The sequence below is a fragment of the Rhinoderma darwinii genome, chromosome 2 (genome assembly GCF_050947455.1).
Source record: "Rhinoderma darwinii isolate aRhiDar2 chromosome 2, aRhiDar2.hap1, whole genome shotgun sequence".
In the NCBI taxonomy this organism is placed as follows: Eukaryota; Metazoa; Chordata; class Amphibia; order Anura; family Rhinodermatidae; genus Rhinoderma; species Rhinoderma darwinii.
The window spans coordinates 160,270,708-160,292,890 of NC_134688.1; the positions used below are offsets into that span (position 1 = coordinate 160,270,708).

Genomic DNA, 22,183 nt, shown 5'->3' on the forward strand with positions numbered 1-22,183 from the left:
TGTATTCACCTCTGACCAGGAAAAAATCTGATCAGCCATGTACAACCTCCTCCATCTCCCTGCTGCTATCTCTAACACTGAGAGAAGGTAGAGAGAGCAGAGAAAGCAGCCTCCGCCAGGAGCAGTGCAATGTTTCATTTATGTCAGAATTTGCGGTCACCTGCTATGTGAAGGAGTTACACAGACTCTACAGAAGCACAATGTTTACAGAAGCACAATGTTTACAGAAGCACAATGTTGCAACAAAGTTGCTTAATCTTGAAAAAATAAAATAAATTCAGTGCAATGGTGCCCATAACCTTTAAGTCAATCAGGTTGGCCCATATTCTGTTACAAAGCAATGAGCATACTGAAAACAAGGTGGAGAAACAGCTACTAAGATAATCATTTTTAACAAGACAAGACTTTTAAATAGTTGAGCTAACAAAACATCTTATTAAAAGTTTTAAAGAGCTTCACCAGAGGGTAGCAGAGCACAGAAAAGCCTACCAATCTGAAAAGGGCAGCGCTGCATAGAATCGTGGCACAGACACACTAAACAGAATATGAATACTAAGGATGAGAGAATGCACATGATTATGTAGAAAAGATCATGTAGCAATAGGTTAGCATTTGGGAAGAAATGTCTGTACATAGAGTGGAGAAACTTGTCAGAACAAAGTACAGTGAACATAATTACGGTAACAGTGAAGCCTAATGTGTCAAGAATTCAGTGTCCTTCTGTGTCCTTTCCAAAGGGCTGGCTGCTCTCTTCTAGTAGACAAAACATGAGCATTTCGATTTGATCTAGTGCTTTGCGAGGCAGAAAGTAATTTACATCTGATTTACTGCAATCTTTGGTTTTGGTCTATAGGACTTTTGGACACACCACATTATTAGAGAAAAACTGTACCTGAAAATTGCCTGTACATGAAAGGTCAATGAAACTCCCAAAACAAAAATACACAGGCATGGCAAGTGTTTCTAAAATATGAATACTTGTGCTTAGTCACCATCTTACTGACTGAACGTAATGGCATAGCTGATCATTTGTTCGTTTTATATAAAGCCTATATGGAAAAGTAAAGGACTCTGTATAAAAAAAATATGCATATAATGTTAAAATCTTACAAATTAAAGCTAATAAACACAGCAGTCTCCGGATACTCACTGGAAACTCTTAGCTGTGTTCTTTAAACTGTTGGTACTTTGTTCAAAATAGGCGGTGAACACAGCAAGGAGTGACTGTATTGTGAAGAATACGAAGACCCTACACATAATAAAGAGTTAAAACAGTTATCTGTTCATCCTCCGAGGTTTATCCCCAGCTTGCCTACAACTGGATTTGCAATTTTGATTAGATATTCGCTAAATCCACTATGTGTAAAAAAATAAATAATTTAACCTCTTAATGACCAGCCTAATTTAAACCTTAAAGACCGAGCTATTTTTTACGTTTTTCCATTGTCGCATTCCAAGAGTTATGACTTTTTTATTTTTGCGTCGACATAGCTGTATAAGGTCTTGTTTTTTGAGGGACAAGTTGTAATAGCACCATTTTGGGGTACATATAATTTATTGATGAACTTTTATTAACTTTTTGGGGGGGGGGGAATAGAAAAAACCCCGTTAAATATTGCCATTCTTTTTGTGTCCTAAATCTACGCTGTTTACCGTATGGTATAAATAACACAATAACTTTATTCAGCGGGTTGTTACGATTGCAAAGATACCAAATTTGTGTCGATTTTTTTGTGTTTTACTACTTTTACACAGTAAAAACACTTTTTTTTTCAAAATTATTTGATTTTGTCTCCATATTTGAAGAGCCATAACTTTTTTATTTTTCTGCCGATGCAGCTGTATGAGGGCTTTTTTTTTGCGGTACCATTTTGGAGTAGATGCGACTTTTTGATCACATTTTAGCAAAAGAAAAAATTATGGCAGGATTCACAGAAAACAGCAATTATTTAATTTTTTATTTCATTTTTTTACGGCGTTCACCTTGCGGGTTAAATAACGTAATAGCTTTATAGTTGGGGTCGTTACGGACACGGCGATACCAAATGTGTGTAACTTTCTTGCTTTATTTTGGTTTTCTTTTAATAATTAAGCATTTTGTAGGGGAAAAAGTGGGTTTTTCATTTTTTTTTACTAGTCCCACCAGTGGACTTTACTATGCGATCATTGGATCGCTTTTTTAATACACTGCAATACTTTTGGCATGGCCTAGCAGTCATTCACTACAGGCAGACCTGGGGGCTTTTATTAGGCCCCTGGCTGCCATAGAAGACACAACACCCGGCGATCTTATTGTCAGGTGCCGATGCGATAAGTGAGGGAGCTCCCTCCCTCTCTCCAAAACCACTCAGATGCGGCGCTCGCTATTGAGCGCCGCATCTGAGGGCTTAAACGGGTGAGATCAATACTGATATCTATCTCACCCGTTAAAGCAGGGATGCCCCCAGCCCTCAGCTACCTCTGGTAGCTGAGAGCAGGCAGATTTAATGGCTCCCTGGTCTGTTTATTTATTCTGATGCAGCGGAATGAAAAGGCGTATGCATCAGAATAAAGACCATTAGTGGCCGCCGTGAAAAGGCGTATTGGCGGTCACTAACGGGCTAATATATTGGAGGTTTCCAGGTTTCTATTCATAAAGCTTAATTATTGTAGAACAAAAATTTCTGCAACTTTCTAACATACTTAAACGTTTCAATTCTACACCGATTTTAAGATCTTTCCTGTAAACCTGTACAAACCTATTACGTCTCAACCCTGATAGACTGCTACAATGGTTTCTAATCCAGATAATGCTCTGTGAACACAGCAGGACAAATCTCTCTCCTGTCCTGATAGTTTGCTACATTATATAGTGGTGGTGCTGGGTTACTGCAGCTCTGCACCTAATCACTTAAGTAGGAGCAGAGCTGCAGTACGGCCGCTATACTATGACCGGAGCCATCTGCTTCCGGCACCGACCACTGCATAACTTCTGATACCGGAGGCAGCTGATCGTTGTGGAGTCCAGGTGTCGGACCCCCATCGATTACAAACTGATGACCTGTCCTGTGGATAGCCCCCTGCCTGGACAACTCCTTTAACTCGTGGAGGATTCTCCAGACTGAATGCAGTGGTAGGACTCTCACCTGTGAAATGCGTTAGGTCTGTATATGTTTTCAGCAAGCGGATATGTTGAAAATAAAGAGGAATTGATACAAACTTTTTATGCAGTAAATACGCTTTATATCCAGTCAGTGGTTTTTGATCTTGAAATAAATATTGCTAGTTAACAATACACTAGTTCACACTGAGTTTTTTGCAGGCGGAAAAGCTGCCTCAAAATTCAGTTTGGAAGTTTGATGCAGATTTTCCTCTGCCTGCACGCCGATTTTGGCGGCGTTTTTCATCCTCGGCCATTGCGCGCCGCGGGCATAAAACGCCGCAAAATACGCTTTCTCTGCCTCCCATTGATGTCAATAGGAAGTCAGAGGCGTAATCGCTTGAAGATAGGGCATGTCCCTTCTTTCTCCTGCGAGCCGGTTTGAAATCAATGGGAGGCATTTTCAGGCGGTTTTTTTGTGAGTTTTACGGAGCGGTTTCCACACCAAAAAACTCTGTGTGAACCCAGCCTTAAGGTATTTCACACGGCGGATTTTGCGTGGCGGACCCAGCCTCAAAATGCGCCGCGGAACTATTCCTGCCCTCCCTCACATTGACATCAATGGGAGGTTCAGGCAGAATCCGCCTGAAGATCGAGCGGGATGCTTTTTTTCCCCGAAAGCTGAAATAATCAGCTAGCGGGAAAATTAAGCATCCGACTCCCATTGAAATTAATGGGAGGTGGAATTTTGCAGCGGAATCCACCGCAAAATTCCTCCGTGTGAACATACCCTAATAGTTAATGTAGGCTCAAGACATTATTCTGCATACGGTTTAATAAAGGTTTGGTACATCATAACCTCGCTTTACTAATACCATAGCCACTTTGTTTTTATCATTTAGGCTGGGTTCACACAACCTATTTTCAGACGTAATGGTGGCGTTTTACGGCTCGAATTACGTCTGAAAAAATGGCTCCAATACATTGGCAAACATCTGCCCATTACTTTCAATGGGCTTCACGATGTACTGTGCCGACGACCTGTCATTTTACGCGTCGCTGTCAAAAGGACGGCGCGTAAAATTACAGCCTCGTCAAAAGAAGTGCAGGACACTTCTTGGGACACAATTGGAGCAGTTTTTCATTGACTTCAAATGAACAGCTCCAAATTACATCCGTAAAAGACACGGCGAAAAACGCCAGTACATGCATTTACGTCTGAAATTCAGGAGCGGTTTTCTCCTGAAAACAGCTCCGTAATTTCAGACGTAAATGTAGTTATCGTGTGCACATACCCTTAGGAAACGGCAGAAATTCCCAGTATAATCTTATTATGAGAGCTAGTAACAGCATTTTGGATTATAGAACAGGAACATCTGAAAAATTCAGACACCCATCTTTCCTATTATCAATAGATTACAGGCCTTCTCTGACAAACAAATTGTAGTCTGCTGACAGGTTTGCAGAATACAGAATTTAAATTTTAAATACATTATATTCGTTATTATATTAATTGGAAAAAAAAACCTGATCACACAAACAACAAATGTAAATAAAACTGGGATTAGCTAATATCATATAAAAACTATTATCGAGATATAAACTTGGATCAAGAACTAGACCTGAATGCAGCTGCCCTGACCAGATACCAGCCAGTCAGTATAAGCACTAGGAATGTTCATGTATATAAATAGTGAAATGACATAATGTAACTACACATTTGATTGGCCTTTGTTATAAGTAAAGCAATCCCGGAGTGAGGGATTCCATTACTACAGGGAGCCCTCCATATATGGGCAGTGTATTTAAGGGCATCGGCAATGCTCTGGCCAGTGGCGTAGCTATAGGGGTCGCAGCGGCCGCAACTGCGACCGGGCCCCCAGCTAGGGGGGGCCCGCAGGCCCCCCTCACCACAGTAGCACAGTAGTGCTGTAATGATTCCTCTGCATTGCTGGGTCCCTGCTGGGGTAGAAAAGAGACCCAGCAATGTATTTTAAAGCATTGGTGGCAGCTCGGCGGTGAAATGGTCATTGCACGGAGGGGGAAGAATCTTGCCCGCCCACTGTGCTGTCCAGCCAATCAGCTCGCTTCTAGCTGTTTCCCTCTTCCTCGTGGCCTGTGCAGAGGGAAAGGAATGGCCACATCAAGAAGATCGTGTGTATGCTGTCTCCTCCCAGGAATCCTGACTCCTGCTGCTCTCTGACCCCACACCCGATGTATGCAAGTAACTGCTAGTAAGGCAGCTATTAACCCCTTCACTGTGTATGTCTGTCATGCTGAGCAGTCACGCTTCAGGGCTGACTGTTTAGTATAACAGACTAAGTATAATCTATCTATCTATCTCTCTCATATCCATCTCTCTCTCTCTCATATCCCTCTCTCTCTCATAACCCTCTCTCTCTCATAACCCTCTCTCTCTCTCATATCTCTATCTCTCTCTCATATCTCTCTCTCATATCTCTCTCTCATATCTCTCTCTCATATCTCTCTCTCATATCTCTCTCTCATATCTCTCTCTCTCTCTCATATCTCTCTCATATCTCTCTCTCTCATATCTCTCTCTCTCATATCTCTCTCTCTCATATCTCTCTCTCTCATATCTCTCTCTCTCATATCTCTCTCTCTCTCATATCTCTCTCTCTCTCATATCTCTCTCTCTCTCATATCTCTCTCTCTCTCATATCTCTCTCTCTCTCATATCTCTCTCTCTCTCATATCTCTCTCTCTCTCATATCTCTCTCTCTCTCATATCTCTCTCTCTCTCATATCTCTCTCATCTCTCTCTCTCTCTCTCTCATATCTCTCTCTCTCTCTCTCATATCTCTCTCTCATATCTCTCTCTCTCTCATATCTATCTCTCTCATATCTATCTCTCTCATATCTATCTCTCTCATATCTATCTCTCTCATATCTATCTCTCTCATATCTATCTCTCTCATATCTATCTCTCTATCCACTGGAGTAGCTATAGGGGTCGCAGCGGTCGCAATTGCGATCCCCGAAGCCAGGGGGGCCCACAGCCCCCCGCACCACGTCAATAAAAAGTTACTATAGTAACTCGGGCCGCAGGCCCCTGTTACTATAGTAACAGACTGTACTTACCTTCCTGGTTCCGGATCGCAGCGGAGGTCCTGACGTCAAGCGCTGTGCGCAGCGCATGACGTCACAGCGCTATGCAGAACTACCGCCGTGGCAGAAGAGGAAGCTTAGATTAGATTAGATTAGTAGCCCTGACTGTCGGGGTCCGACTCCCGGGACCCGCCAATCAGCTGTTTTGAAGGGGCCGCAGCACTCGTACGAGAGCAGCTCCCCTTCATTCGGGTCACTTCATTCCGGTCACACTGTGAATCGGTGTTGGCGATTCACAGTGTGAGCGAGTAGTGAAATGAAGGGGAAGCAGCTCTCGTACGAGTGCTGCGGCCCCTTCAAAACAGATGATTGGCGGGTCCCGGGAGACGGACCCCGACACATCAGCTATTGATGGCCTACCCTAAGGATAGGCCATCAATGTTTAGGGACTGCACAACCCATTTAAGCCTACGATGTAGCAGGCTTAGAGGGCCCATGAGACAGGATCACAGATTGTGTGATGCTGTCTGCTGGGCCCTTTATCTAAGCCAATCACATGGTAGGCTTAGATACATGGCCCATGGGTGATCCTGTCTGATGGGCCCTGTATATAAGCCTGCCACACTGTAGGTTTAGATAATCTTATACTGTATAAGATTACAGTCTGCTGGACCCTGTATCTAAGCCTACCTTGTGATAGGCTCAGATACAGGGTCCCACAGACTGTATCACACATGGGCCCTGTATCTAAGCCTAACACATGTGTTACTAATCGGTTTTTTTTGTGTGTTTTCTTACAGGTTCAGTCATTGGACTACGTCGGATTCCAGGACTACTTCGATGACGGCTTTTTTTTTTTTTTTATTATCAATAAAATGGTTAATGAGGGTTGTGTGGGTTTTTTTTTATTTCAATAAAATATTTTTTCTATGTCTTTGTGTTTTTTTAAACTATATTACTACCGCCTTAGTAATGGCCGCCGGCTGCTTGACAGCGTCCATTGCTAAGGCGGGGCTTAGTGTTAGCCGGTGCAGCGGCTAACACTAATCCCCTTTATTAACCCGGTACCCACCGCCACCAGGGGTGCTGGGAAGAGCCGGGTACCATCCAGTACTTGACCATCTGTAGTGATGGTCGGTCACTGGGGTGGCCGCAGGCTGGTATTATCAGGAGGGGAAAGGCCAAAAACAGTGGCCCTTCCCACCCTGGTAATGCTAGGCTGCTGCTGCTTTATTGTATCTGGCTGGTTATGAAAAATGGGGGGGACCCCACGTCATTTAAAAAAAAAAAAAAATAATAATTTTGAAGAACGATGTGGGGTCCCCCCCAATTTTCATAACCAGCCAGATACAACACAGCAGCAGGCAGCATTACCAGGGTGGTAGATGCCACTGTTTTTGGCCTTCCCCAGCCTAATACTACCAGCCTGCGGCCGCCCCGGTGCCTGCCCGTCACTACAGATGGACGGGTACTGGTTCGTACCCGGCTCTTCCCAGTACCCCTGTTGGCGGTGGGTACCGGGGTAATAATGGGGGTTAGTGTTGGCCTCTGCACCGGCTAACATTAAGCCCCGCCTTAGTAATGGAGGTTGTCAATCAGCCAGCGGCCATTACTAAGGCGGTGATAATAAAGTTTAAAAAGATACAAGCACATAGAAAAAATATTTTATTGAAATAAAAAAACACAACCCCCGTTAACCATTTTATTGAGAATAAAAAAACGCCGTCATTGAAGTAGTCCTCGAATCCGACGCAGTCCAACAACCGAACATGTAAAAAAACACATAAAGAAGCAAAATTATTATTCTTACCTTTCCTGGGTCCAGCGCTGGAGCCACAATGTCAGCGAGCTGGGCCCTATATCTAATCCTATAATGTGTGATACTTTCTGTTGGGCCACTGTATCTAATCCTATCATATGTGATACTGCCTTCTGAGCCACTGTATCTAATCCTATAATGTGTGATACTGTCTGCTGAGCCACTGTATCTAATCCTATCATGGGTGATACTGTCTGCTCAGCCACTGTATCTAATCCTATCATGTGTGATACTGTCTGCTGAGCCAATGTATCTAATCCTATCCATAGTTTATAGGGTTGTAGTGCTATAGATAGGTTATCTCCTATACACACATACAATCTTTTTGGGCAGACACATATGTATTGGGGTTATTTCCCCTGACATTTTAAGTCCTTAGTGACGCCCCCGGCTGCTAGTGCTGCATTGTTGGGTCACTTAGGAGACCCAGCGATGCAGCTGAAAGCTGCGGGCCGTCGGCCATGAGAAGTTTGCGGTGGGGGGCCCAATAAGAACTTTTGCATCGGGGCCCATGAGCCTTTAGCTACGCCCCTGGCTCTGGCCGTGGAATCTGCTCCTAGAGGGAGCCCCCAGTGGCACTATCTACAGGGGGAAGTGTAGTGCTATCTACACGCGCACTGTGGCACTATATGGGTACTATCTACAGGGGATACTGGCACTATCTACATGGCACTGTGTGTGGCACTATCTAGAGTTGGCACAGTTTCATTATCTACAGGGGCATTGCGGCATTATCTACATGGGACTGTGGTGTTTTCAGGGGGTTGGGACAAAAAATACCCTGACTAATTAAATTCATCAGGTTTTTTTTTTTTTTAACGGCCATGAAAGACGGATGACAAATGGCCGATATAAATTCCAGACGGACTGAAAATGGATGAAAATTTGGAGTCCTGAAGCAAAACGGACAGTTGATCTGTTTTTAACTGCCTTTTTTTTTCCACTGTCGTGTGAATATAACCTTATAGACCTCCTCACTCTCCCCTCACAGCGATCCAGGCTGACAGAGAGAGAAGAAGACCAATTGTTACAGAGCTGCAACAGTATGTATGTATGTATGTATGTATATATATATATATATATATATATATTCTCATGGTCATAAACTAAAGGAAGGAGCGCCATTTGGAGCTCAAATTTAGCAGGAATGGACTGCAGAGGCCCCCATTTGGAAAACTACACCCCTCAAGGAAATTATCTAGGGGGTATAGTGAGCATTTTTACCCCACAGGTTTTTTGCAGAAATTATTGGAAGTAGTCCATGAAAATCTAATTTTTTTTCCAATAAAACATAGTTTGCGCTTAAAAAAATGAATTACCACAAGTAATACCTTAAAGATTAAAAGGAGAAAAAGTACCCCACATATTTTAAAGCAATTTCTCCCAAGTACAGAAATACTCTAAAAGGGATCATAAACTACTGTTTGGACACAGGGCAGGGCTCAGAAGTGCCATTTGGCTTTTGGAGCTAGGATTTGTGAGTGGACGCAATGTCACTTTTGGTATAATGAAGGGGTAAGTGAAGGATGAAATTGCTAATTTATGGATGTGTGGTACGCTTGAAGCAATCCTTGATTCACAGGCCTGGTTATTTGGGGCAGGTTTTACAGTGGTAAATAGTGTTCTTTCTAATTCCCCTTTTGGAACACACTGCACCTTTTTTGTGTCCCTCCATTCTTTGCAGTTTGAGGTACTTCATTGGGGAAATGTTGCCTTCATACAACACGTGGACAATACTGGGAAGGCCAGTGCTTAAGCCTTCCCCTGCCTGGTTCTGAAATAGAAGTGCCTTAATAACCACCTCTTGAAAATTAAGGAACGTCCCAGTCTGGCCTGCACATTGGGTAAGCACGTAAGCATTATACATTGCCATCTGTACAATGTGCACGTCCAGCTTTTTGTACCACACCTTTGTTTTCCGCAGAGCACTTCGCGGCTTCAGTACTTGATCAGAGAGATCAACTCCGGCCATGTACTTATTCTAGCCCAGGATGAAATCTGTCTTGTGGGTCACTGTGGTTGTACCTCGTTCAGGGACAGGGGTACTGCCGCTGAATTGTGGTCAATATAAGGACATCCCTCTTGTCCTTATATTTTACGAACAAAATGTTTTCGCTACATAGTTCACTGCTCTCAACCCTTCTGAGGCTTTGGCTAAGCAGTGTTTTAGGGAGGCCTCTCTGATTTTTGCGCACAGTACCACATGCAGTACTTCTGGCAAAAAGGCACCTAAATAGTGGGATGCTGGTGTAGAATTTATCCACATAAAAGGTGATAACACTATTTTCCCACTAACCCCCAGGACGGGGGACATTCTCGGGGTTCAATAATAAAGTCCCTCCCTTCGTAAACCCTAAACCTGTGTGTATACCCGGAGGTACTCTCACAGTTTGTACAATTTAATTCCATACCTTGCCCTCTTATTAAACAGGTATTGGTGGAATTTAAGCCTCCATTTAAAATGAACAAGGGACTCTTCTATGGAAACATATTTATCAGGAGTGTACACATGTAAGAATTTGGTTCTGAAATGTTCAATGATTGGCCTGATTTAAAATGGATGGTCAAATGTGGGGTTGTCCTGGGGCGGGCACTGTGAGTTATGATTACAATGCAAAAAATTTAAAATCGCTTCAAAGAGAGTGTGTGTCATGGCCATGCGGTAAATTGTAGTGTTGTACAAAATATCCGCACTCCAGTATTGCCTAATCTCCGGCTTCACTAGCCCCATATGCAGCACAAAGGCCCCAAAATGTCATAATCTCCCCTGTATCTACGGGGTTCCACCTAAGAAATTATGACGTGGAGTTTTGGGTTAAAAATAGTTGGATAGATGGGCTACCATTAAATTAACAAACTCCTCAAAGAAAAAGACCTTGAAAAAGTAAATTTCTGCGAGGTCTGCAGCCTCAGATTGATCCCACACGAGATCAGTCATTGGGGTTGTCGCAGCTGCTCTCCTGGGGCACCTTTGGGGGGGGGGGGGTCCTCATCACTGGAGGAGGAGGGAAAAAAAAAAAAGGAGAGGGGCATATTCCTCGTCTTCTTTGTCGTGGGTTGCATCAGTGTCAGAGGCAGTATGCCACCTCGACTGAATAGATCCCTTTGGACGATTGAGACATTTTGATTTATTACTGGGGTATTTTAACACGTGTAATACAATATTATTTTTACACAGGGGGGTGTGTTTGTGTATTTTTTTTTTAACATATGTGTAGTGAACAGATATTAGAAGATTAGAAGAGTTAAAAAAAATAAAAAAAAAGGCAAATATAAAAACAGACTAAATTAGGCTAAAATTAGACTAAAACATTAAATCTACGTTATGTAAAATTTACTGTACAAATGTCAGTTAAAAAAAAAAAACTGAACGTCCGACACTAACTGATGCTGTATATTACTAAAAAAAAAACTGTAGTCTAACAGTGAACTAGAGTAAATTTATACTAATGCACACAGCCGTGCCCGCATATTCGGCCCGTTCTCCCATACATATTATGGGTGCACAGCCCGTAAAACGCAAAAGAAAGAACATGCCCTATCTTTTACGGTACAGTTATACGACACGGACACCTATTCGTAGTGATACGGAAAGGTGTCCATGGCCAATAGAACTGAATGGGTCCGTAATTGCAGACCGTATTACGGTCCCCAATTACGGAGATTTTTTACGTCGCGTGCATGGGGCCTTAATCTGCAGAAAAATTTAGCTAGAATATATATATATATATATATATATATATATATATATATATATATATACACACACATATACATACACACACACACATAAAACTAAATTAACATTTATAATGCTAGGGTGCGTTACCCTAACTCCCTACCTACACCTAACTACTGTTATATTTGTTCTTTTGTACGGTTTTAGAAAGAAAAAAAAACACCTGCATCAGAAAAGATGCTGATCAGTGATGTGAGTCACTGATCAACACTCAGCGCAGGACGCACACAACGGAAAGGTGCAGGTAAAAAAAAAATATATAAAATAGACAAAAAAAACGTGCGTCAACAAATTACCACAGATGCTAATAACTAATCAGCACCCTGTGGCCGCAGGGTGCACACAGGCGGACGGTGCAAATTGATAAATGGAAAAAAAAAATTACAAAAAAAAAAAAACCCTCAACCAAAAATTTTGCACAGATGCCCATTATTGATGACGGTCACTGATCAGCGGTCGCAGGACTGATACAGGTAATTGGTGTGGGTGAAAAAAGGAAAAGCAAAAATACCAGAAAAGAACCTGTGGAAAAAAACACTGATGCTGATCAGCCATGGTGGTCGCTAACCAGCACTTCGTGGCCACAGGGCGCACACAGGGAGATGGTGCAAATTCCAAAATTACGCCAAAAATACTTAAATAATGTTCAGTAGTTCAGTAGTATTCAGAACTTATACTTTTGGCATGCAGCCAGCAACTCAAGTATGAGTCCAAGTATATTCATATATTCATTTTTCCCTCGCCTCCAAATGATATATTTCTCCCTATGCAGAAGATCGAGAGAAAAGTGTCAATCAGCTGCTGGAGGGCACGAGAGCGTGAATACATAAATATACTTAAGCTCATACTTGATGCGCTGGCCGCATGCCGAAAGTATAGGTTCCAAATACTCCAAAACTGCTTAATGCTGAAGGTGACGTAGATTACTCGCGCACGACAAGTACACATGCACCAACCGGCGTTCCTACTTCCAACCGAAATTGCACCAGATGCGGCCACTCCTGTAGTCTCTGCTCCTGGTCTGCAGCATGAAAGAAAAGAAAACAAGACACTCCAGACGTTTCCTAAGCAGAGAACTTAGAGTCTGGATCTCCTGGAAGATAATTACCCTCCAAGTACTTTAAACAAAGTTTCCGGTCTTAGAAGGTAGATCCACACTTGGTGCTGTCATGGATGAAGGAAAGAAATCAGTCTCTGCCCCTTGTTTATGCTGCCCACAGAAAAGCTAGCATAAATATCTGACTGATCCACATAAAATCAATGGGCAGTCCACGTAATGCATGGTCAGTCTGGGACCTCCAGAGAGAGAGTAAGACTTTTTGGAGCATATCTCTTGTCTGGCTAGTAGAGAACAGCCCTGAATGGGAAGAAACCCATCTATAAATTCCATAATAAATTATTTAATATAACACTTCTAAATTAGAGATCTCCTTTAATATTATGTTATAGTAATGTTTTTTGTTGGTTTGCTAGGAATCCACAGCCTAAGAACCCCAGTATTTTCAATAGGGTTGTCTCGATACCGGAATTTGGACTTCGATACCGATACTTCGTGTAGTATTGCGATACTCGATACCAAAACGATACTTTGGCAACAATAAAAAAAAAAAAAAAAAAAAGTTCTTCCATTTTCTGATGTGAGGCACGTAGTGTGATGAATTTTGAACCTCCATATGCCTCACATTAATAGTAATTAACCCCATCTTGTTCCTCAGTCGTAATGGACAACATTGAGTTAATGTGTGAGGTACATGATGGTGTTAATTAGTATTAATGTAAGGCACATGGAGGTTCAAAATTCATCACACCCTGTGCCTCAAATTAAGTGAAAGAAAGCAGTTTTTATTTTATAACGAATGTGTATATTTTAATGTATTGAGAACTTTATTTTAATGTTTATTGTAAAAATGTGTGTATTGTTTTTTTTCATTTAACATTACTTTATTTACTTTTTTATTTTTAAACTTTAATGTACTGGCATATATCTATATGCCAGTACATTAGCCTGTGTACTGATAGGTATGTCCTAACAACTGCCTGTGTATTAAGTATGCCCTAACAGGAAATCTGGTCAGACAGCCATGGTGTCCTTCAATGGACCATGGGCTGTCTGCCCATATATGGTATGTCCCTCGATCGCGTCACTTCTCATTTACCCCTTGAATGCTGCGGTCAGCTTTAATTGCAGCATTCAGGGGGAATAGCGGCGGTGAGGAGAAATTTCTCATATCTCCGTAGTTAGAGCGGGGCTGCGGTTGTGTAATACAGCAATTGGCCCGCTCCTGACAATAAGTGCGCGCGCGCATTCAGTCTGAGGTGATGCGGCTGGCGCTGCACTAATGAGCGGCGGCGCAGGCACTGAAGACAGAACATGGGGGTGTTTTGCACTGCGCCCGCCATATTCTCTCTTCAGTGTCGGCACTCATTAGTGCAGAGCCGGTCGCATCACATCAAGCTGACTGCGCACAAACTTGTCAGGACTCTGTAGTGGGCCAATGGCTGTATCACACAGCCACAGACTCGCTCTCATAAATTCATGTGTTACTATACTTAGCTGTGCGGCCGCACAGCTTAGTATCGAAATACATGAAATAACGGTATTGAGCCGTTTGAAGGTGCATGGTATCGAAGTTTCGATGCATTGTGCAACCCTAATTTTCAATGTGGCTTCAAAGGCCACATTGAAAATATAATGCCAAAATAAAAAAATGCCATGATACATAATGATTTATCATGGCATTTTAAACAACTTTTTAATTGTTTCTTTAATTATTTTTTTTTACTTTTTGAGATACAGCTGTGTCCTGGATACATAGAAGCTGTATCTAGAACTCAAACGCAAAGCCGTCAGGGCAGAGAGACTGACTGCTTCAGTGACAGCGTGCCCTGTGTGTCTCTGACACACAGGGTCCACCTGTTATCGATCACATCTAAGTTACATTGGTTTTGAGCACAAGATACAGCTTCCATGTATCCAGGATACATAGAAGCTGTGGCTGTATCTAAAAAAGTAAAAACATTTTTTTTAATAAAAAGTTGCTTATAACAAAACAAAAGGTTTACATAGCCTTTTACATAGTTTACATAGGAAACATGGCTTAGCAACCAGCTTGTCTTGGGATACCTAAATCGTTGGAACAAAGAACAGAGGAGAGGCAAGTAGGCTTTCTGTCTCTCCAATCAGATTTTTGGCAAATAAAATTTAGGTGTAAATCTTCCTTAAAGTCAGAACATTATGAAATCACAACTAACCATGACCAACTCGTAACCAGTTATAGGACCATAACACATACCTCCACTAACAAGAAAATAAAAAAAAAGATAAATGCATTATCCATGTCAGAATCATGTTATATAAATTTTCATCATGTTTTTTATATACTGTATATCCAAAGTACCTTCAACTTGAGTATCATCCATTGCCTTATACTCTGTGTCTTTTATAGCAAGTTCAACCCCATAGCCAGACAGGTTCATTTTCCTATTACTTGGTTTCTAGAATAGAAGAACAAAGTTAAAGGAGAGGGATGAAGTTTGGTCATTGTGGGTGGGTGTAATTTATGAAGAAAAATAAATAAATCACAAATCATTGGATAGTGTTGAGGAAATAAGAGATTACGCTAATCAATGGACTGTTCACGTAAGGCATAGACGTGTTGGGTCCTCAACAGCAGGAGACACACCTTGTAGCCACTCTCTGTTCTGGCAAATAGATGATAATACTGATCTGGGATTCCCTACTATTAACTCAGTACTCCATAACAGGGTACAAAAGTGTTTTGTTTTTTTTTTTTTTTTAATTTGACAACCCCTTTTAACAAAATATTGCATGTTAGTCTGCATTACCATGTTTGATAAGACTCAATAGGCACAAATGAACCAGTATTATAAGGATTATGAGTAAATGTAAAGCCTACATATAATAAATATCTGTAAAGTGAATATAGAATTATAAATACCTGTATTTTGTTCAATTAAAAAAATAAGTGAACCAATTGGCCAAACTTTTAAAATCAGTGTACTGGCTCTTTATAAAAATTGTAAAAGCTTATAATAAAACTGATCACACATTCTCATTTAATGCCACTTTCCGGTAGGTATTTTCAATTAACATTAAAATGTATTTATTCTATTATATGTCACACTGAGGGTATGTTCACACGCTTAACAAAAAACAGCTGTAAAATACTGGAGCGGTTTTCAAGGAAAACCGACTGATTTACAGCCGTTTTTTATGCATCAGGCATTTTTTTAATGCATATTTTTCGTCTGTTTTTGGAGCGGTTTCTCTATTGAGACAATGAAAACCGGCTCAAGAAGTGACATGCACTTCTCTTTTGCGGGGGCGTTTTTTTTAATGCGCTATTTTTAGAAACAGCGCGTAAAAAAATGCCCTGTGGGAACGAAACAACGTTTTTTCCATTGAAATCAATGGGCAGATGTTTGGAGGCGTTCATCCCCCTTATTTGCAGCCGTTTTTCCGAAAAACGGTCGAAAATAGGCCGTGTGAGCATACCCTAATTCTCGGCTAAGCAGGAACACATTTTGAAATGACAGGCGAATCTGAATTCCACAAGCAGGACAAAACATGAAGCAGCTTCATTTTCTTTTTCCTTTAAAGAAATATCCCAGAAAATAAGATTTTTTGCTCTTAAAATTGAGTGGTGATTGAGGTACCTAACACCATTTACCATTATTGTACATTTGGTCAGTTAGAGTTTTTCAGACTTAAAACATTTTAATTTATATGCCATAAAATGTCTGATTGTTCGGGGGCCTGACCAGTGGGACCCATAACTATACCAAAAACAGTTGAGAAGTGGCGGCGCATGCGTGGTCACGCTTTACAGAGGATGTCTCATGTATTTTGTATTTTAGTTGAATTAATTTGATTTAAGTCTATAGAAGAGAGGTTTGGTTTTATTTTTAATGTTCCTGGGGCCATCCATATTGGAAATATACCCTTCCTGTACTTCCTGTGTAGTCGGTTCAGCAGGGTGTGTGCGCTTTATGGCAGCTGATATAAATGGGACTTAATTGACAGAGTAACATCATAGATTATTACAGTCTCGAAAGTAAAAAGATAGATGCATACAGAGTTTTTAGTGTTACTTGCTTGCCTTATCTAGGCCTCCAGCAGTACAACAGAGCGGTCAGTAACCTGCCCACCCTCTAATGATAATGAGAGCTCTGCTCTTTCTGTCCCAGTCTATTCAGCAAAACTGACAAGTGAGCTACAGAAAAACTTCAGCATATTTTGTGTGCTCTAGTGAGCAGTGTGAAAACTGGAATATTTAATGATTTTTTTTATGAGGATATCAAAAAAACTGAAAACTACCAAAAATATGTTTAGAATAAAGACCTTATTTAAAAGGATGTCATTTTTGATGATACATTTCCTTTAACATACCCGGGAGATAAGGAAATAGTTGGGAAACTATTGAAACCCTTTAACCCCTGAAGGACCAGGCCAATCAATTTATAGTTTGTTTTTTGCTTTCCTTCTTCCAAGACCTACAAATTTTATTTTTTCTGTTGCCATAGCCATATGAGGGCTTATTTTTTCATGGGGCGAGTTGTAGTTTTTATTGGCACCATTTAATATATCATAATGTATTGAAAAATTCTTTGTGGGGTGGAAAAAGAGCAATTTCTACATTGTTATTTAAATTTTCTTTTTATGGCGTTCACAGTGTATTCTGCAGGTCAGTAGGATTACAGTCATACCACAATTATATATTTTACAAACGTTTTACTACTTTCGTGTTGCCATATTCCGAGACTCGTAACTTTTTTTTTATTCCGTCGAAGGGGTCGTGTGAGGGCTTGTTTTTTTGCCGGGTGAGTTGTAGTTTTTATTGGTTCCACTTTGGGGTATACGCAACTTTTTATTCCATTATTTTGGGAAGCAAGGTGACCAAAAAACAGCAATTCTGGCATTGTGATTTTTTTTTTCCCCCTATGGCGTTCAGGTTAATGTATTGCAGTGTATTGACTTTTTTATGCTCTACTGTGAAGCCCTCCCTTTTGTATAATCAAACACAGAAGGCAGACCTGGAAACCTTCACTAGGATGAAATCACTGGGGGGGGGGGGGGATGATAATTAGAGGACAGGGTGAGCTCTGTCTAATCCCTGAGCTACTGACCAAGGCATCTGAGGGGTTAAACTGTCGGGGGCCGATGTTATCTGAGATTTCGGCCATTGCAGTCGGGTGTCGGCTCTATAAAACAACTGGCAACCGCCACGTACGGTGCGGGCTCCGGTCCTGAGCCCGCACCTTATTGTTGTAGAGCATATCCGTACATGTACGGCAGATGGCTTTAAAGGGCTAAAGGCTTATTGAACAACAAGTGAAGATGTGGGGCTCTCCATCTCTTGAATGACAGGGAAAATAGTAAGAGTATAAGAGAGGCAAAGTAAAGTTGAACAGAAAGATTGAGTTGGTTGACATGGAAGCCACTATGAGCTGCTGTGTTTTCTAAAGTGAAAATGTGACTGCTGGATCTAACTGGAAAGTATCATTGTCCAGCCATGTTTTACTTGAGGGGAAAAAAGTGTTTTATTATACAAAGATATACAGTGCGTGTACAGTACATGGAGATACCGATGTCATAAGGGAAATAGGTGTGGCAGCTTTTTCTAGAGCCAAGTGTATTTTGTAAGCAAAGATAATTTGATGCTCTGTCGAAATCCTGATTTGGTCAGCTATTCCACTTATCCCAATTCTTCTGTTACACAGATACCATTGCCACTCTTATTAGTCTGGATTAAAAATCAAAACAGACATTACCTTATATTATACAAATTCAAAATCATATTGAAATGCTGGCATACCTGTATGTAATGTCGTAGAACATAAATGATCTCCTCTTTTTCTGCTTTTTCAACCAATGTTTTATGAAAGGTGGCAAATGATTTTGTACCAATTTCTGCATACAAAACAACAACTGGAGCGGTCTTGGAAAGAGTAGGGAAGATATGATCTCCTTTATACAAGTAAGGTCTTGACCTAAACAAAAAAGTTACATAGATTTTTATTTCATTGTGAACCATACACACTGATCACACAGTACTACAGAGAAGTAAACAGGAAGTTTACCTATCCAGTGATTCCTTCAGGAGATTTTTAATCTGACTTGCTTTGCAGGTGTGTTTCCCATGGATAGAGGCAAATGCGCTGCAACCTTCTGGGGGAGGCTCATCAGCCGCAATCTAAAATGTTAATAATTAGACAAACAAGATGCTTTAATTGCACTTGAAACGTTCTAAATGATCATGTATTACTTGATTAGAATTGCTTATTGATTAGCTTTGGTGTGAGGTCTTGGTTAGTTTATTGTACTACAGTAGGTATAAACTTATGGAATAAGCTTTCTTCACGGTCTTGCTTTTAACAATACTGTTAAGACTTTTAGGTCTGATGCACACAGCAAAGCCTTAATCCGACATTAAAAAAAAAAAAAACCTGTAGGGCACGTAGATTTCCATACAGCTAAGAACCCCATAATATGGAGGTTGCCTAAGATAGGCATCGTCGTTTCAACAAACTTGGCATAAGTCTTTATATGTTTTATTTTGTTCTTTTTTTACGGTTTTTCTACTTTTACATCCAAAGACCCCTAACATTTTTATTTTTCCGTCTACGGAGCTCTATTAGGACTTGCTTTTTGCAGGATGAGTAGTAGTTTTGTTGGTACCCTTTTGGGGTACAGACTATTTTTTTTATTTTTTCTTAGCACTTTTCATTCAGTTTTTTTTGGAGGCGGGAGGATTTAAAAAAACAGCAATTTTGGCATTATTTCTTCATTTATTTATTTTTTCACGCAGTTCACCATGTGGCATTAATACTGCGATTACTTTATGTATAGTTTTTTGTTGTTTTTTTTTACAAAATAAAAGCTTTGAGAAAAAGGGCGATTTTTTTTTCTTATACGCATCTGTTTTTTATATTTTTCCCAAACCGTTTTTCTTTTACACTTTTCACAAAACCCCATTCACATGGAGCGAAAAAAAATTGCATTGAATTCAGTGCATTCTGCAGATCTTCAGATCCACAACAATGTCAATTATTCAGCAGATTTGTTGCGGATTTTGACCACAGATTTCAACATTTGCAACGCAATGAGTGAGACCATGGTAAAGCATGCGGTACATTAGCCATGTGTAAACTCAGCCTTATAGTCCATTTCGGTCCATGGTGCACAGGTAAGTAAAATCACTGCATCTTTGTCTTGATCTAGTGTCTATATGCAGTTGGAACACTACTTGATGGCACCGGTTTATATGAAAAGATGGCTGTTCTAAACTGCACTCCACTACATATGGACAATAGGAGGAGACAAGGACACACCCCTAATTAATTTTATTAAATCGGAAGACAGGACTTGCCGCCTCTGCATGGACTATCAAACACATGGAGCCATGTTCAATAATGACAGACTTGCTAACAAGGAAAGATCTGACTCATTTTAGATAAGCATTGGAATTCACTTTACGAAATAAAACTATAAAAATACAATAAAACTAAAGAAGGTAAGTCAGAAAAGGTTTTAAAGAACAGCATGTAAGATGTGTCATGCCACGTATTTTGTCCAGAGTTAATTTTACCACAGTCCTTTTCCTAGGAGCTTGCTTTGAAGTATTGATCAAAACTGTTCTTGCACATACTGAGCAGTAAAGTTTATGTTTCATAACAGATTAATTCTTGCTGGAGTATGTGTATCCAGATATTTAATAAATGGGTTACCAGATTCAATCACAAAGGCTCAATAAAACGTAAAGACTATAGAAACACACTTGCATAGTTACGATGCAGTACGGATCTATAAAACACCCAGCATTACACTACACCGCCAAGTTGCAGGTAGTCTCAATTTTTGAAATATTATCTTTTCAGGTAACAATAAAATAAAACCATGAACATTGTTAGTCGATCAGGTAGATTTACCACATATCTGCTAATCAACTATCCAGTTTGAAACCACTTGTTTCGGAGACTGTATTCACAGTATATGTACTAGTCCTTCTCAATGAATTAGAATATCAAAAAGTTAATTTAATTTCAGTAATTAAATTCAAAAAGTGAAACTCATTATATAGATTCATTACACAGAGCGGTTTCCAGGATTTTTTTTATTTTAATGTTGAGGATTATGGCGAACAGTTGATGAAAACCCAAAATTTAGTCTAGGAAAAATAGAATATTAAATAAGCCCAATTTCAAACATTTTTAATACAGAAATGTTGGCCTACTGAAAAGTATGTACAGTATATGCCCTCAATACTTGGTCAGGGCTCCTTAAAGAGGCTCTGTCACCAGATTTTGCAACCCCTATCTCCTATTGCAGCAGATCGGCGCTGCAATGTAGATAAGAGTAACGTTTTGTTTTTTTAAAAACGAGCATTTTTGGCCAAGTTATGACCATTTTTATATTTATGCAAAAGAGCCTTTCTAAAGTACAACTGGGCGTGTTTAAAGTTAAAGTACAACAAGCATTAACACAAAGTCATTAAATCTCAGACAACCCCTTTAAAGATCTGAATCCCAACCCTAGACCCATCTCCTTGAATCTATTAAACATGACTTGTTTTATACAAGATAATTTCCACAATAAGAAGTGATAAAGTACACACAGTACCTGTTGGAACATCTGCACGGTGGGAGAATATGCTCTTATAGAAAATGCATATTTCAGCAAACTGACTTGCAGGTCGGATAGAAACTGGCCAGCTTTTTTTAATATTAAGCTGTAATAGGAATATTCAGAATCTGAAAGAAAGATGAGAACTCAATGAGACTCAATATCTATCAAACAAAAGCTGTAAAGTAAAAAAACACAAATATTAATCATTTTGTAAAAAAACAAAAACAGAGTAATTGGAATATGGTCGTTATACCCCCAAGCTATTTTTTACGTTTTTCCATTGTCACATTCCAAGAGCTACAACTTCCTTATTTTTGCGTCGACATAGCTGTATAAGGTCTTGTTTTTTGCGGGACAAGTTGTATTTTTTAATAGCAGCATTTTGGGGTACATATAATTTATTGATTAACTTTCATAACCTTTTTTGGGGGGTAATGGAAAAAAAAACTAATTTTGCCACTCTTTTTTTGCTTCTTAGATTTACGTAGTTTACGGTGTGGTATAAATAACACAACTTTATTTAGTGGGTCATTACGATTGTGGGGATACAAAATATATATAGATCTTTTTATGTTTTACTACTTTTATACAGTAAAAAGTATTTTTTTTTTCAAAATTATTTGTTTTTGTGTCGCCATGTTTTAATGTCGCCATAATTCTTTTATTTTTATGCCGATGCAGCTGTATGGGGGCTTGTTTTTTTGCGGGACGACTTCTAGTTTTTATTGGTACTATTGTGGAGTACATGCGACTTTTTGATCACTTTTTAATCAAAGTTTTTTTGAAGGCAGGATGAACTGAAAAGAGCAATTGTGGGATTGTTTTTTATTT

General features: G+C 40.1%; 1 protein-coding gene across 1 annotated transcript in view; it reads right to left on the bottom strand.

The window, feature by feature from the left end:
• Positions 1-22,183, bottom strand: part of UGGT2 (UDP-glucose glycoprotein glucosyltransferase 2) — a 382,432-nt gene that overhangs the window by 354,827 nt on the left and 5,422 nt on the right. Inside the window, exons 3-6 of the mRNA XM_075852393.1 lie at positions 21,347-21,477; positions 18,808-18,920; positions 18,543-18,717; positions 15,105-15,201 (exon numbers count right to left, since the gene is read on the bottom strand). Of these exons, the coding sequence (XP_075708508.1) occupies positions 15,105-15,201; positions 18,543-18,717; positions 18,808-18,920; positions 21,347-21,477 (516 nt within the window). The remainder of the gene's footprint in view (positions 1-15,104; positions 15,202-18,542; positions 18,718-18,807; positions 18,921-21,346; positions 21,478-22,183) is intronic.